This window comes from Polyodon spathula, chromosome 39 (assembly GCF_017654505.1).
Source record: "Polyodon spathula isolate WHYD16114869_AA chromosome 39, ASM1765450v1, whole genome shotgun sequence".
Classification (NCBI taxonomy): Eukaryota; Metazoa; Chordata; class Actinopteri; order Acipenseriformes; family Polyodontidae; genus Polyodon; species Polyodon spathula.
The window spans coordinates 3467192-3482168 of NC_054572.1; the positions used below are offsets into that span (position 1 = coordinate 3467192).

A 14977-nucleotide genomic window follows, 5' to 3' on the forward strand; every position below is an offset into this window, starting at 1 on the left:
TTGTGTGCAAGAGCTGTCACAATGGAACCTGGTGCTGCTTCACGGAGGAAGACTTCTGACAACATACAGGGAAAACAGAACAGACATGCAGCTCCAGATCTTCCTTTCCAGTGATATACAGTGCATGATAATTAGCTGTACAATTACAGAAACTTGAGGCCCAATTCAATGCAATTTCAGCAACAAAAATGTAAATATAATGCAACAATAAAAAATAAATAAAGGTTAGTGTCGAGAATTTGTATTTGTATGTGATATTGTCTTCATTAAACCAACACCCTCCTCTTTCTCTGTGTTTATGCCTCCCTAAAATGAACCTCAAAGGTTAATTCTGGCCCTTGGTAACAGGCCAGAAACCTGGGATTTGCAATTGACTCTGATTTATCTTTCGAGGCTCATATTCATAATGTCACCAAATTGTCTTTTTATCATTTCTGATAGATAGGTATTTTTTTATCATTGCCTGATGCTGGGAAGCTAATTCATGCATTTGTCTCATCTAGACTGGATTGCTGTAATGCTGTTATCTGGGCTATGAAATAATGCCTTATTCCGTTTGTAGCTGTTCAAAATGGAGCTGCTAGTGTGCCTGTACAGGGTAGAGCTCCAGTCCCCATGTGCACCTGTCCGAGCTGTACAGGGTACAGAGCTCCGGTCCCAATGTGCACCTGTCCGTGCTGTACAGGGTACAGAGCTCCGGTCCCCATGTGCACCTATCTGTGCTGTACAGGATACAGAGCTCCTGTCCCCATATGCACCTCTCTGTGCTGTACAGGGTACAGAGCTCCTGTCCTCATGTGCACCTGTCCGTGCTGTACAGAGTACAGAGTTCCTGTCCCCATGTGCACCTCTCCGTGCTGTACAGGATACAGAGCTCCTGTCCCCATATGCACCTCTCTGTGCTGTACAGGGTACAGAGCTCCTGTCCCCATGTGCACCTAGCTGTGCTGTACAGGGTACAGAGTTCCTGTCCCCATGTGCACCTCTCCGTGCTGTACAGGATACAGAGCTCCTGTCCCCATATGCACCTCTCTGTGCTGTACAGGGTACAGAGCTCCTGTCCCCATGTGCACCTATCTGTGCTGTACATGGTACAGAGCTCCTGTCTCCATATGCACCTCTCTGTGCTGTACAGGGTACAGAGCTCCTGTCCCCATGTGCACCTTTCTGTGCTGTACATGGTACAGAGTTCCTGTCCCCATGTGCACCTCTCCGTGCTGTATAGGGTACAGAGTTCCTGTCCCCATGTGCACCTCTCCGTGCTGTACAGGGTACAGAGTTCCTGTCCCCATGTGCACCTCTCCGTGCTGTACAGGGTACAGAGCTCCCGTCCCCATGTGCACCTCTCCGTGCTGTACAAGGTACAGAGTTCCCGTCCCCATGTGCACCTCTCCGTGCTGTACAGGGTACAGAGTTCTTGTCCCCATGAGCACCTCTCCGTGCTGTACAGGGTACAGAGTTCCTGTCCCCATGTGCACCTCTCCGTGCTGTACAGGGTACAGAGTTCCTGTCCCCATGTGCACCTCTCCGTGCTGTACAGGGTACAGAGTTCCTGTCCCCATGTGCACCTAGCTGTGCTATAAGGTCAGCCGATTCTGGCCTTCTATCTATTCCATAGAGTAAGTCAAGGTTAAAAACTCGTTTTTTATATTACCTTTTGAATCCTGATTTTATGAATGAATCTATTAATATTGTAATTTTACTCCTCTTTTTATACATTTTATTGTATGTTTTTATTTCACTGCATTTTTTTATGCTTTTAATTATTGAGTTGTTGCTTAATAACGGCTATGTTACTCCTCTATATCAATCTTACAGATTTTTCTGTCCTTTGTGTTCAATTATATAGTACTCTTGTTGTTGATTTGATTGTAGTGTAAAGCACTTTGGGATACTTTGTGTGAAAGGAGCTTTATAAATAAATAAACTTTAAACTTTAACAATTTAAACAAGCACCTTGTCCCGCTGTTGCATCGAGGATACTGAATATTTCCATGTAGGAAATGGAAGTCCTGCTTCACAGCAAGTTATTCCCATAAGAAGACAGCACCCAGACAATTCAAGTGAAGCCCCTACAGAGTCTATGTAACAGGAATCTAAAGGGCCATTCCATCCAAAAGCTGCATTTATAACAGACAACTGCAAAGTCTGATGAACTACTTTGCATTAGGAGAGATCCCTCCACCATCTCAAAAATACTGGCTTGCTATTAGCCTAATATAATTGACTTAATCAGTATAACAAACACGCAATGTCTACTGAACTCCAATACTCAATAACATTACTAGATATCTGCATTTCTGCTTGTGATCAGCAATATCAATGACAAATGGATTTCCAAGGTTACCAGATCAAAAGTGTTTTAAAAAGGTGTAACATGAAAGGAAAAGTCATTCCCTGCACCATATCATAGAGGAATTGAAATCTGAACTGAACCATATCACAGAGGTATTGAAATCTGAAAACACGTGAACAACAATTACGTTGCTATACCATAAAACACACCATTGCATTGCTGAATATATATATATATATATATATATCTATATATATATATATATATATATATATATATATATATATATATATATATATATATGTGTGTGTGTGTGTGTGTGTGTGTGTGTGTGTGTGTGTGTGTGTGTGTGTGTGTCTGTGTGTGTGTGTGTGTGTGTGTATATATATATATATATATATATATAATAGATGAGCTTCAGTGAGTTACGGGAAAATAATTCCATCTACGGTTTATGTGATGTCTTAAACTGTCAATAATAATACATGGATATTAGTTTCTGTACAAAAAAAAGATATAAATCAAATTATAATTTTTTTGTATTAAGTTTTTTAGGTGTGTTGATCCATGCACTTTTGGAAAACAGGATATAGTTTCCGGTAAGGGATTGACTGCTGAGAGGAATCAGGTGAAGAAACGAGAGTAGAGCACACGTGAGGGCACACAGGTTGTGGATTTGTTGTTTTTCTTGATTTATAGCTATTGAATGTTTGAAATACATTTGTTAATCGGGTTCTTAGATAAAGAAAAAACGCTAATCAATGGAATAAAATGGTTAAATAATACTAAATGTGTGATTTGTGCCTTTTTTGTGTTTGAATTGAAAGTGGTCTTGAGGAGTCGAATGGGTCAAAGTTCAAGTATATTTTCCTCTAGAGGAATTATGACATTTTGACGTCACTAATGTGATATTATGCCTTTTTTCTTGAATGGCTACAGCATGTATCAGAGGGACAGAGTGAAACAAATGCCTGTAAGAATAATTAAAACTGAAAAGGTGTCTAATGATGTGTCTCAAGGGGCAAGAGAGATGTTCATCTGATACTCAGAACGTTGCGCAGAAGAAATTGGGAAAATATACCTGTACAACAGATCTGTTTTCAGATGAGATGCTACTTCCCTAGTCCTTTACCTCTTAAACAACACCATGTATTGACTGGTTGACAAACAATCGTCCACTCTTAACATAACTGCAACCTCCTGACTTTATCAGCACAAGCTCAATGTTGAGTAGTTATTGCAATCAGTAGTGTCTGACCTCATGTCATGTCTTAGGTAAGCTAATGTGTACAGCTGACCCTCGGTGCGTTAGAGTCGTGCAAAACAGAATCAGGTCATGCATGTTTTATAAATTCCATGATGTGTTTAGAATGCTACTGCCAACCCCTGCCCCTTCCTTTCAAATGACTTAGGGCTAATACTCGTCAGCTGATTGTCTTTCCTGTGAGCTTAGTTATGTGTTGCTCTGGTTGTCTCAGAGGGACGGAATGATTTCTTAGTGCTTAACCTGGGCGTTGGATTTTAATAATGATGCTTTGTAACCCATAAAGTGTTCTACCACACAGCGCAAGGGAGGGAAGCCGAAAATACATCCCAAAGGATCCTGCTGGAGGACAGGGCTCCCCAAACAGGAGGACAGAGGCTTTTTAAATACCCGGGGACCGGCATGCAGTGTGTGCCACTTTACAAGCACAACACTGCTGTGCATTGCATCTTATTACTGCAGGCTTATCTGAAGTGAACACACCCTCTCTCTCTCTCACACAAACACATATGTTTAACAATACATACAAAGATATTAGCGTTGCCTAATATATGGGTTTATATACTAGAATGTATTGTAGATACAAAATATATACTGTTTGCATGACATAATATAGTTTGTCAATATATTGCAAATCAGCACCCACAGCACCATACCAGCAATATATCACACAACGACTGCACACCCTGTCACACGATATGTATCACATACATGATCCAGTATTGTTAAAATAAATGACAAACAGCAGTTCTGTGTATTCTATTCTTCTCTTTGTTGACTGTAGAATATATATACAAAATATCAGTCAGGCTGATCAAACTCCTTATTTTCTGATGAAATTATTCAAAGAAGAAAGATTGTGCATGTTAAGGAACACAGGTGGCTGGTTTCACATACCCTGATTAGCAGTAATCTTAGTAAGGGCCTGGTCACAAGATCCGTAGAACAAGCTGCTGGAGAGGTTTGTCTTTATTTTGGAGTGGGCTTGCAGGGGAAACAGTGCATAGTAACACATAATAATGATAACACATTGAAATGCACAGCTTATTGTAATCACAGAAAAATACATTATGTTTTAGCATAGAACAGTCCAGTGTTGGACTGCTGCCCCCTGGTAAGCTCTTTGATGACTTATTTATATTACTTCTCTATCAGATCTTTGAACAGCAGCATCAGCACCAAAAACACACAGGGACCTAAATTGAAAATGTTTTTAATAAAAGGCTTTTTTTCCCCCCCCTGATCCAGAGATTGGTCTTCTCTGTGACAGAAGGTGCCTTTTGTTCTGGTCCTGTCACATTACAATCACTACCAGTCGTGGAAAGATCAGAAGAAAACAGACTAACAGGTGAAGCGCCAATCTGCTTCTTCCACCTTCGTGACTGCACAGCCGCTGCAGAGAGAACACAGCAATACAATGGATGTGGCGGAGGCAATTAGACTGAGCTCTTTGATCCATCCATCTTGCATGCTTTTGTTGTTCTATGCATATTGCAGTAGAATGACTATTCAAAAGCTGCCTGGAATAGAATTCCTTTTATTACACAAAGTAAATTGTTGCATTCCGTTTTCAAACTGCTACTACCTTGAAACTTTTTTATTTATTTATTTTTTATTTTGAATTGGGTAAAATGCTTTGTTGACAAAATACCCATTTCACGTGTTCATAGTGAAAATGCAATTATAATTGAAATAACGGTTTATTTCTCAGGGTAATCAGGTATTACTGCTCAGAAGGGTTTGAGAATTCAATTCTACATTGTTATTTTACAACGGAGTAAGAGACTATTTGGGGTCGTTCACATCTTGTTCGTTTGGAGAGGATGATAAGTGCTGATAGTGAAACGTCAAAAACGTTCGTTTCGCATAAGAGTGCACACCAAAGAAGAGGGCTAGGGTTCACCTGAAAGGGTGGTCGCGGCTTGACTGAAGCGGAACTGTAATGCGTTTCCCCCTCAAATTCGGCCAGTGTGAAAGCAATCACGTTAGAATTCACAATGTTACAGAAACCGAACCGACTGGTGGGGTTATTAAAATAAATGCTATGTTATTAAAAGAAAGTAGGCATAATGTATATAAGTGTACTGTCTTTATATATATATATATATATATATATATATATATATATATATATATATATATATATATATATATAGTCGCAGAAGAAAGTGTTGGAACCCTTCATTTGAAACAATTATTCACTAATGTGTTATTTATTTTGTTTAGTAAATACTGTGTATTTATTACTGATTTAACAATGATACCTGTTTGAAGTTTGAAGTAGTGGCAGCCCGTCTTAACTCAAATAATTTACCTGCAATTTCTACAGTACTTGCCAGCATGAATGAATGTTAAAAAAACTTAAAAAACATAGCATTTCTAAATAGGTATAGCTTAATACCCAATGTTTATTAAACTAAAAACATCAGAGAATAACATTGTTTCCAATGCTCATTTTATTTTCCCATGTAACTGTATATATTATAATAATTATTGGTACATTCTTATTTTTACGTTACATGTATAATTAGATTGGTCTCTCACATCTCTGGTCTTTGGACAACTTTTATCTGCATTAGTGTCATTACAATACAATTATATTGAGACGAGAAAGGCTGATAAACAGGGATTGATAGGGACTGCTTACAGCTCACTGGTGTCGGGATAATGCCACTGGCAATGCAACAGCCGACAGAATTTGAAAAAAAATAAATAAAGCGTTCCTCCTCATTTGTCGCCTTTGAAAACGTCTCTTTAACAATATTAATTACCCGTCTTTCGTGCTGACAGTGTGTCTGCAGATGTCGAATAAACACACTGTACGTACACAGCACTGATATAGTAAGCCTTGCAAGGGCCGAACCCTCCATCTTTAGTAACGAACATCAGTCTGGGCATAAACAGGAAGATATCGTTTTGGTGACGTGCACAAATCCAGGTTCACAAAAAACTGCAGTGTGAAAAGAAACGCGTTCTGCTGCGATTACAGTTGAGAGGGCCAACTTGAACTCGCTTGGAGGGAAAATGCAGTTCGTTTGAGATCTTCTGCTGTAACACCAATCAAAGCAAAATTGCAACATTTTAGTTTGTTTGCAAGTGAATTCTAAATCGGATTTTCATAAACGAACTAGGTATAAAAGGGCCATTTGTGTGAAAATCACATGATCTCCTTGAAGTGAATGCTGAGAAGTCCAAGAGCCATGGAAAAAAAATATGGAGAAAGTCTTGTTTTTGTGTGCTGCAATACTGTGGTGTTTTGCAATAAACTTTTTTTTATTATTATTTTTTTTTTATTATTATTATTTATTTTGCCCAGCACTGTTCAGCAGTGCGATGAAATCCATTTTCTTTCAGTCGATCGGAAAGCTCTCTAAAAAGCGTCTGTGTTTTGTGCGTATTGTCAAGCATCATTTGGATGTATGTGCCAATACTTCCATGAGCGCTTCTGCCTCTTCGGGACTCCACGACATTTGTGCTACTATTTACCATGCAACAACCGTTTCCGGTTCCGACTCCGCCAGTTTGATTGACACTTTAATACACTTGACGTTTGTAGTATACTGGGTACATTTTTCTTTCACACTGCAGCAAAAATAAGTGAACCGTACCAAGGTGGTCTCAGAATGGTTCTTTTTAATCGAACCTGGGAACGTTTGGAGCTTTCACATTTAAGACCCAATGTCCGTACTCGGAAACGGAATATCACGGGGAACCGTGCCAGTGTGAGTGCGCCCTAAGACAGGCACTATCGCTGTATGAATTATGCATAACGCAATGCCTCACAGCATCACCTGCAAACCGCTCTGTGTGAGGGGGCAAAGTGGAACCAACATCTTGTTAAGTCACAATTTTGAATATCTAATTGTTGGTGCATAGTAAACTCAGGTTTTCAAAAACTCTGTCACAGAGAATAACACAGAAGAATAACAATTAACTGTTTTCTTTCTGTGAAAAAAATGTATGCGTTGCAACCTAGGTGCAGTATAGTTACATTAACTATACAAATAAAACCTGCTGTGTGGTTTTGATTTTTAAAAAGTGCATAAGATAATGGAAATATAAAATAACTGAAGTACCCCCAACATATTCACTGCTGTGTATGACGTTGCTGCAATACACCTCCGGTTAGCACTATGTGACTAGGAAGCAATTGTTAAATATGCCAGGACTTTGTTTAACTGCAGGGCGCACTAATATGCCTTTAGATGCGAAGGAGGACGGGCCAGTACGCCGAAGCATGCAGGATTACTATGCAGTGTCTCTGGCGCCCTCACCCCGTAGAACAGAGACGGGAAACCTCTAGATTTCCCTGCTCCCGCGCAGATTCCCAACTAGAAAAAATAGCCTAATTTACAGAGCTGTAAAATCAAAAGCAAATATTAAAATCGTTATTTAAACAAGAGATATATGTCCACCTGTGTGCACTATAAAGGTTGTTATATACCTTTTAAACGGAAAACCGTGCGTACTGTGCTTCCCCTAGTCTATGTGCTTCCCCTAGTCTATGTGTACATATTAGAAGATGGGCTAGATTAGCCGCTTGGTGGTCAAGTGCCCAGATAGGCATGAAACATCTGGGTATTACTGCTGTAGGCTAATTACAGGTCTTGTACGGTTACAATAAACAAACTATACCCCACGCGCTGAATACAGTTCCAGGAAAAATTGCAAAATCTGAATCCTCCGCATTGTCTGTTCTGTGTGTCTGCGGCGTGCCTTCTTTTGATACGAGTTGGTCTCTATTGCATCGAACTATAGAATACACTGTAATTTTAATAATAATAAATAATAATAATAATAATAATAATAATAATAATAATAATAGATATTCAAACATATCTCTGCTTTTGGACTGTGTAGTGACATTCCTCAGATAGACTGCCCGGTTAATCTCCTGTAGGTACAGTCTACAGAGGCACATCTATAGAGGAACTGCAGAGCTTTGACTTGAAAACGAAATTATAGCAACTGTAAAACAAGGAGGAATTGAAGAAAGAAGCATTCATCATTTCTTATGGGCTAAACACAATAAATACATACAAATTTAAAAAGAAAAAAACGTATTTTTACAGTAAATCTGCCCTAACATTGACTTAATAACACTGCATTTATAGATTCATTCTAGTGTATATTCCCGTATTACTAAAGGTACATACTTTTTCAAGCATTTTACACTAATATGGAACAACTTTTACCGTAATTAAAATTTGTGAAAATATTAAAGTAAATTAACCCTACAATACTTTTTTTGTACTTTTTTTGTTTGTTTGTTTTTTTTTGTTTGTTTGTTTTTTTACAGTGTGCATAATTACGCATGCATGAAATGAAGAAGATACAGTACTTTACCTTCTTTTAGTAAATGCGAGTAGATGACCCAGAGGAGGAACAGGCAGCAGAGAGAAGCTCCGGTGCCCGCAAACAGTGCTCTCAAGCCGGCTTGCATTCTCACCAGAACCCGGTGGGGTAATCCTTTAGGTGCCACGATCCCAAAGAACCCCCCCAACAGTATCAACCAGACAGTGGCAAGTTATCCACGCAGCAAGCAGATCCGCTCAGATCAGGTAATGTGTCGCCGCCATTCATTCGCACTCCTCTTTAAAAACAAATCCTGGTTTAAAGTTGTTTTTGTCTTTTTTATAGTTTTTTCTCTCTCTCTCTCATCGACTCATGTGTGCATATACAGCAATTCCATTTCCTTTGCAATTACTGTAGCCCGATCGTCATCGCCCTTATATGTCCCGAATAAACATATTGGAACTTTCCAGTCTTGTTTGAGATAAACCGTCAAAATCACAACAGTGCTGCATAAAATTTGTGTTAATACTTGAGCTGCACACAGAATCTGCGGCGATCTGCAACAATGCTGAGGGATGCCTTGGAGCGGGTCTTACACGTTTAGCGTTGTTCTTTCCTCGTCGTGGCACAGACATGCTGCTCTGAACCCCCTCGTTTTTCTTCCTGCAGTTATTGTTCACAGTTTCTGAACGAGTCTCTGGGATCTCCGTATCTTCGTGCAACGCCTTTTAACCAAAAAATCAAAACAACAATAAAAACACACTTTAACAACGGTTTGAAAAATAAAGTTACTCCATTATTATTATTATTATTATTATTATTATTATTATTATTATTATTATTATTATTATTATTATTATTATTTACGATCTATTAGAAAATATTGAAATGTCTCTACTGTTGTGCTTTCGGATAGACGTTTTAACAAAAAACAGACATAAGACATCACCTTATTATTATTGGTAATCTGTTCTTCATTCTCCCACTATTATTGTACCTGAGAGCCACATTATATTGCGTTTAGCAGGGATCTTTACATACAGTACACCACGCAGAGCACCTTCTGAAGCTACCCGTTCCAAAGCGGACGTGTTTCAATGTCTTCAGAATGTATGCTTATTTTACATGGATATATCTGGGTATACTCAAAAAAGACAGTTGTGCATCTACAGTATTCCTGTGCAGGTGAAAATGCAGACTGTACAGTGAGTGCATATTGTTGTTATTATTATTATTATTATTATTTTATTATTATTATTATATTATTTATTATTATTATTATTATTATTATTTATATAATAAGGCATCTTAAACATTAAAATAAAGTTGCATTGTGCAGGCTGAAGTTGTCCCATAACATCCCAGGCTCGGTACTGTAGCCCACACGTTTGAAATGCAACAGGGGCTCCAGAAAACTCTTTATTCAGTTACAATCAGTTGCAGGCTATGCAATATCAAAAACATACAGATTGCATGATATAGAAGATTGTACGAGTGTCTACAATACACAGGAATTAAAGGCAAACATAAGCATCTTAAAATAATGCTAAAATCTTGTTTTCGTTTTATTTACATACATACATACATACATACATACATACATACATACATACATACATGCAGTTAAACTCAAATAACATAAATCTGTCAAGTAGCAGCAGTATTCAGTAATATTCATTCTGAATGAACGCTGTGCAGCGTTTACTGAAGTATAGGTTTACCTTGATTCCATGCCAGTTTCAGTATCCTACCCTGCGTTCTTCCCCAGGTCGTTTTCTTTGTGATCAACCTCTGTAGCCCAACTTAAGTAGTCTTATATAGGAGCCCACCGCCTGCCTTTCTTTCCTCTGCGACGGGCAAGAAGTGAACTGTGCTTCAATCCTTCTGCGTCAGGGACGGTCTCCAGCAGGAGCCAGTGGTATCGATCCCTTTCTGTAATTATCCACTCCTAGCAACTGTGTCCAATTAACCCTGTCAAGGCTGCCACTGGGTTAGACTGCGCCACCGACGAGCTGAGCTGCTGAGGAAACGCTCTGCAGACGCGCTCTGCTCCAGAGCTGAGAAATCTCCTCATCTACAAGGATTGCAAGGAAATACATAATGAATCGACCCTGCGCTGCGGTATTGAAGACAGCAGACACGCACGGAGCATCTCCTGCCGTCCACTCACAATGGTTGAAGATAAAGTCGCACAAAAATATTTTAAATATAACAAGGACCAGCATGACACCTAATGAAATAACTGTCACACAACACAACGTAATGTGTTCATTTATTTATTTATTTTTTGTGATACAGATAACAGGCACACTGCAGAGCAGAACATTATATTATGCTACTCGTCTGCTTACAGGATACAGGTGTGTGTGTGTGTGTGTGTGTGTGTGTGTGTGTGTGTGTGTGTGTGTGTGTGTGTGTGTGTGTGTGTGTGCTATTTTCATGCAATGTAATACATTTTCAAGTTGTCTAGCTCCATTTCATAAATGCACACAAAGTTTCCAAATTGTATGCATCATTTGATGTACATGAGCATCGGCTAAGTACAGTACAAGGCAGAACCAGAGAGGATGCACTGCGGGTTTTATGTCGTATAAGGTCAATCATACAAATCACTGGGGTTTCAATAAACAGCTTGTATAGATTTGATTTTATACATGTATACAGCCTGCCTCAAAGCGTCCATCGCTTTCCCCCAATGGAGCTGAATGTATGTACAACAGGACTACACTTCTTAACTTGTAAGATAACCCTATTTTAATGAACAGCTTGGTTACAATCTCCAAGGAGAAAAATCGATACAGTTGCGTTAACTACTAATCAATCTGGCAGGGATGCAATCATAGATATTGGGATAGATGAAGTGGTTTATATTAAACCCTGGTCTTGTGGCTTGCCAGTTAATGCAATTTTTATTATTATTATTATTATTATTATTATTATTATTATTATTATTATTATTATTATCGTTGTAAAACTCCACTGTTAAGGTATATTTGCAAAAATAATGATTGTATTATTTCTTATTGAAGAACAAAGTGATAAGATAAGCATTATAGCCCTATCCACTAGCTACAAATTAAGCCACCTGCAGCCTCTCCCGAACCTTGCTGATCTTATAGTACATTCACAGTAGCGTGCAGATTTGTTTGGATGGAAGTTGGAAGATATGAAGATAATTGTTAAAAACAAAGAATGCGCACGAGTCAGTTATGGTACTGAGGTGGAACTGACTCTACACCCGATGATCCAACGCAGATGTTTAATTACCTTGACGTAGGCGATATTTAATTATACAAGAGCACTCGCGACGCACACACAATATTTAATAAACGTTCTCTTTTGACTTTAGTACGTGTTGTAATTCTAATTATTACGAGTACTAAGTTGGCCAATCAGATCGGTGAAACTGAAATGAGCACCAATGAATTTATAGAAAATAATACGTGTAATAAATTATCCAATTAAAAGTCGCCTTACATCTTACTGGAATACCCTCTCAGCTCTTCCTCAGGGGCGCTGGCCCCGCCTCTCCAGCTGTAAGTCCCACCCCTTACTCCCGCCACCTCAACATATCGGTAGATACATCATTTTGAGGGCGTGTTTTCGCCTGCAATTTGTAAAGAAATAGCTTGGATATGGATAATAAGTTTAATAAGTTTTTTTTGTCCATTTAGTATTTAATAAGAAGTTATAATTTAAATTAAGGCAATGTATTTTCATCTTTATCTTTGAAAAAAGAAACCATACCAGTCTGGTTTAATGTATAATACAAAAGAGATCCTTTAAAAATCCATCTTACTGTTTTTCATCATAAATAAAATGTTTATACATTATATGAAAAATCAAAGATGCAAAACATATGTTTCTATCACCCAAACTCAGTCTGAGGGTGTATACTATAAATTGCAAGGCTTTGAAAGCTTTATTTAACATGTAGCACAATCATCAGTAATGAAAGTCCAGAGTCTCTATGAAAAGTATGGGGCTCTATTACCACTACAGGGCCCCGAGGGCTCTATTACCACTACAGGGCCCCGAGGGCTCTATTACCACTACAGGGCCCCGAGGGCTCTATTACCACTACAGGGCCCCGAGGGCTCTATTACCACTACAGGGCCCTGAGGGCTCTATTACCACTACAGGGCCCCGAGGGCTCTATTACCACTACGGGACCCAGAGGGCTCTATTATCACTACAGGACCCAGAGGGCTCTATTACCACTACAGGGGCTCTATCACCAATGCAGGGCCCCGGGGGCTGTATTACCACTACCAGGGCTGTATTACCACTGCAGGGTCCCAGGAGCTGTATTACCACTGCAGGGCCCCGAGGGCTGTATTACCACTGCAGGGTCCCAGGGGCTGTATTACCACTGCAGGGCTCTGGGGGCTGTATACCACTACGGGGGTTGTATTACCACTGCAGGGCCCCAGGGACTGTATTACCACTACAGGGGCTGATTTACCACTGCAGGGCCCCGGGTGCTGTATACCACTTCATGGAGCTGTATTACCACTGCAGGGCCCCGGGGGCTGTATTACCACTGCAGGGCCCCAGGGGCTGTATTACCACTGCAGGGCCCCGGGGGCTGTATTACCACTGCAGGGTCCCAGGGGCTGTATTAGCACTGCAGGGTCCCGGGGGATCTATTACCACTATGGGGCCCGGGGGCTGTATTACCACTGCTGGGTCCCAGGGGCTGTATTACCACTACGGGGCCCTGGGGGCTCTATTACCACTACAGGGGCTCTATTACCACTAAGGGGCCCTGGGGGCTCTATTACCTCTACGGGGGTCTATTACCACTCTTCTGGACTCTTCTGATTCTTCTGACAACACAGGATAGTTTTGATGCTGTTTGAAATACAGGGCTTCTGTTAATTTGTAATAAATGTAATTGACAGAATAAATAATTTTGGGGTAGACTGAAGAGATATTTATGACAACACAATAAGAAATGTAACCACACTATATGACAACTAAAGTTTTTGTTTTCAGGAGTACAATGGGGGTGTCTGCAATTTACCTTGCAAACTCACAAAGTGTATTAAAATGTCTGTTATAATATGAAGTGTATAATAATATATTTTGATGACTTTTTGTGAGCATTTCAAACATCAAGTTGTTAACCATGTATTTTAGGCTGGAGAAAGTTTTGAATGTAAAAGGCAAACATGTTTTACAATTTAAACTAACCTTACCTTTGGAATTAAACGTCATTTTTACTGCTGCATTTCTGAATAACTATATTGCAAACCTTTGGCCGCACAAGATCCCAACTACTGAGAGGAAATATTCTAATTAAGGGGAAGGGTCAGAGAGAAGGGGTGGTGTTCTGGCGAGTCCTCTTCCACACTTTCACCATGCTTTGTTTTGTTGGAATCCGGAAGTGATCACCTTTTTCTAATGTTAAGGTTAGGTTAGGGGTGAGAGTTAGTCTATATTATTATATTATTACATTATTACAGTGCAATTTTTTTTTTTTATCAATCAAAAACCGCTTGATTCCATATAGTACAATAAACAGGGGATGCAGAATATTATGGGATGCAGAATATTACACAATAGCGGAATCTCCTAGATGACCATCAGCCATATGTTTCGCAGCCCTATAAATCACTTTAATACAATGGTATCCCCACTGTAACTAATATGTCATTTTAAAAGGCATTATTAACAGCGTTTTAATTAAAATTATGCCAAATCAGTTTTTTTGTTTTTTTTTTACAATGAAGGGAAAACATAGTATGAAACGCAATACATGTTTTCATTATCAGCATTTGGGCGACACAGAGTATGTTCCCTTCATTGTAAATACAAATGTGATTTGGTATAATGTAATTAAAATGCTATTAATAAGAAAAAGTACAATGCTTATGAGGCTGTCTTGATTTCAAAAGATATCGGCACGGACATTGTATATCAATGTGTGTCATATACAGTATATAGATATATAATCATAGAAAAAGGTAATGTTGGAACATACCTGTAGTCTGACACATCCTGATATAATTATTGTTTTTAATCAATTATTCACATTTTTGTGTACCTCCATTACCTTTTTCTTTTTGACATTACAGGTACACAGCATTACAGGTACACAGCAGTTTTCCCTTTTTAAA

General features: G+C 39.1%; 1 protein-coding gene across 1 annotated transcript in view; it reads right to left on the bottom strand.

Annotated features, from left to right (window-relative positions):
• Positions 1 to 10885, bottom strand: part of LOC121304646 (chemokine-like protein TAFA-5) — a 77467-nt gene extending 66582 nt beyond the window's left edge. Inside the window, exons 1-2 of the mRNA XM_041235907.1 lie at positions 10577 to 10885; positions 8907 to 9580 (exon numbers count right to left, since the gene is read on the bottom strand). Coding sequence (XP_041091841.1) covers positions 8907 to 9003 — 97 coding nt within the window. The 5' untranslated portion in view covers positions 9004 to 9580; positions 10577 to 10885. The remainder of the gene's footprint in view (positions 1 to 8906; positions 9581 to 10576) is intronic.
• Positions 10886 to 14977: the final 4092 nt, after the last annotated feature.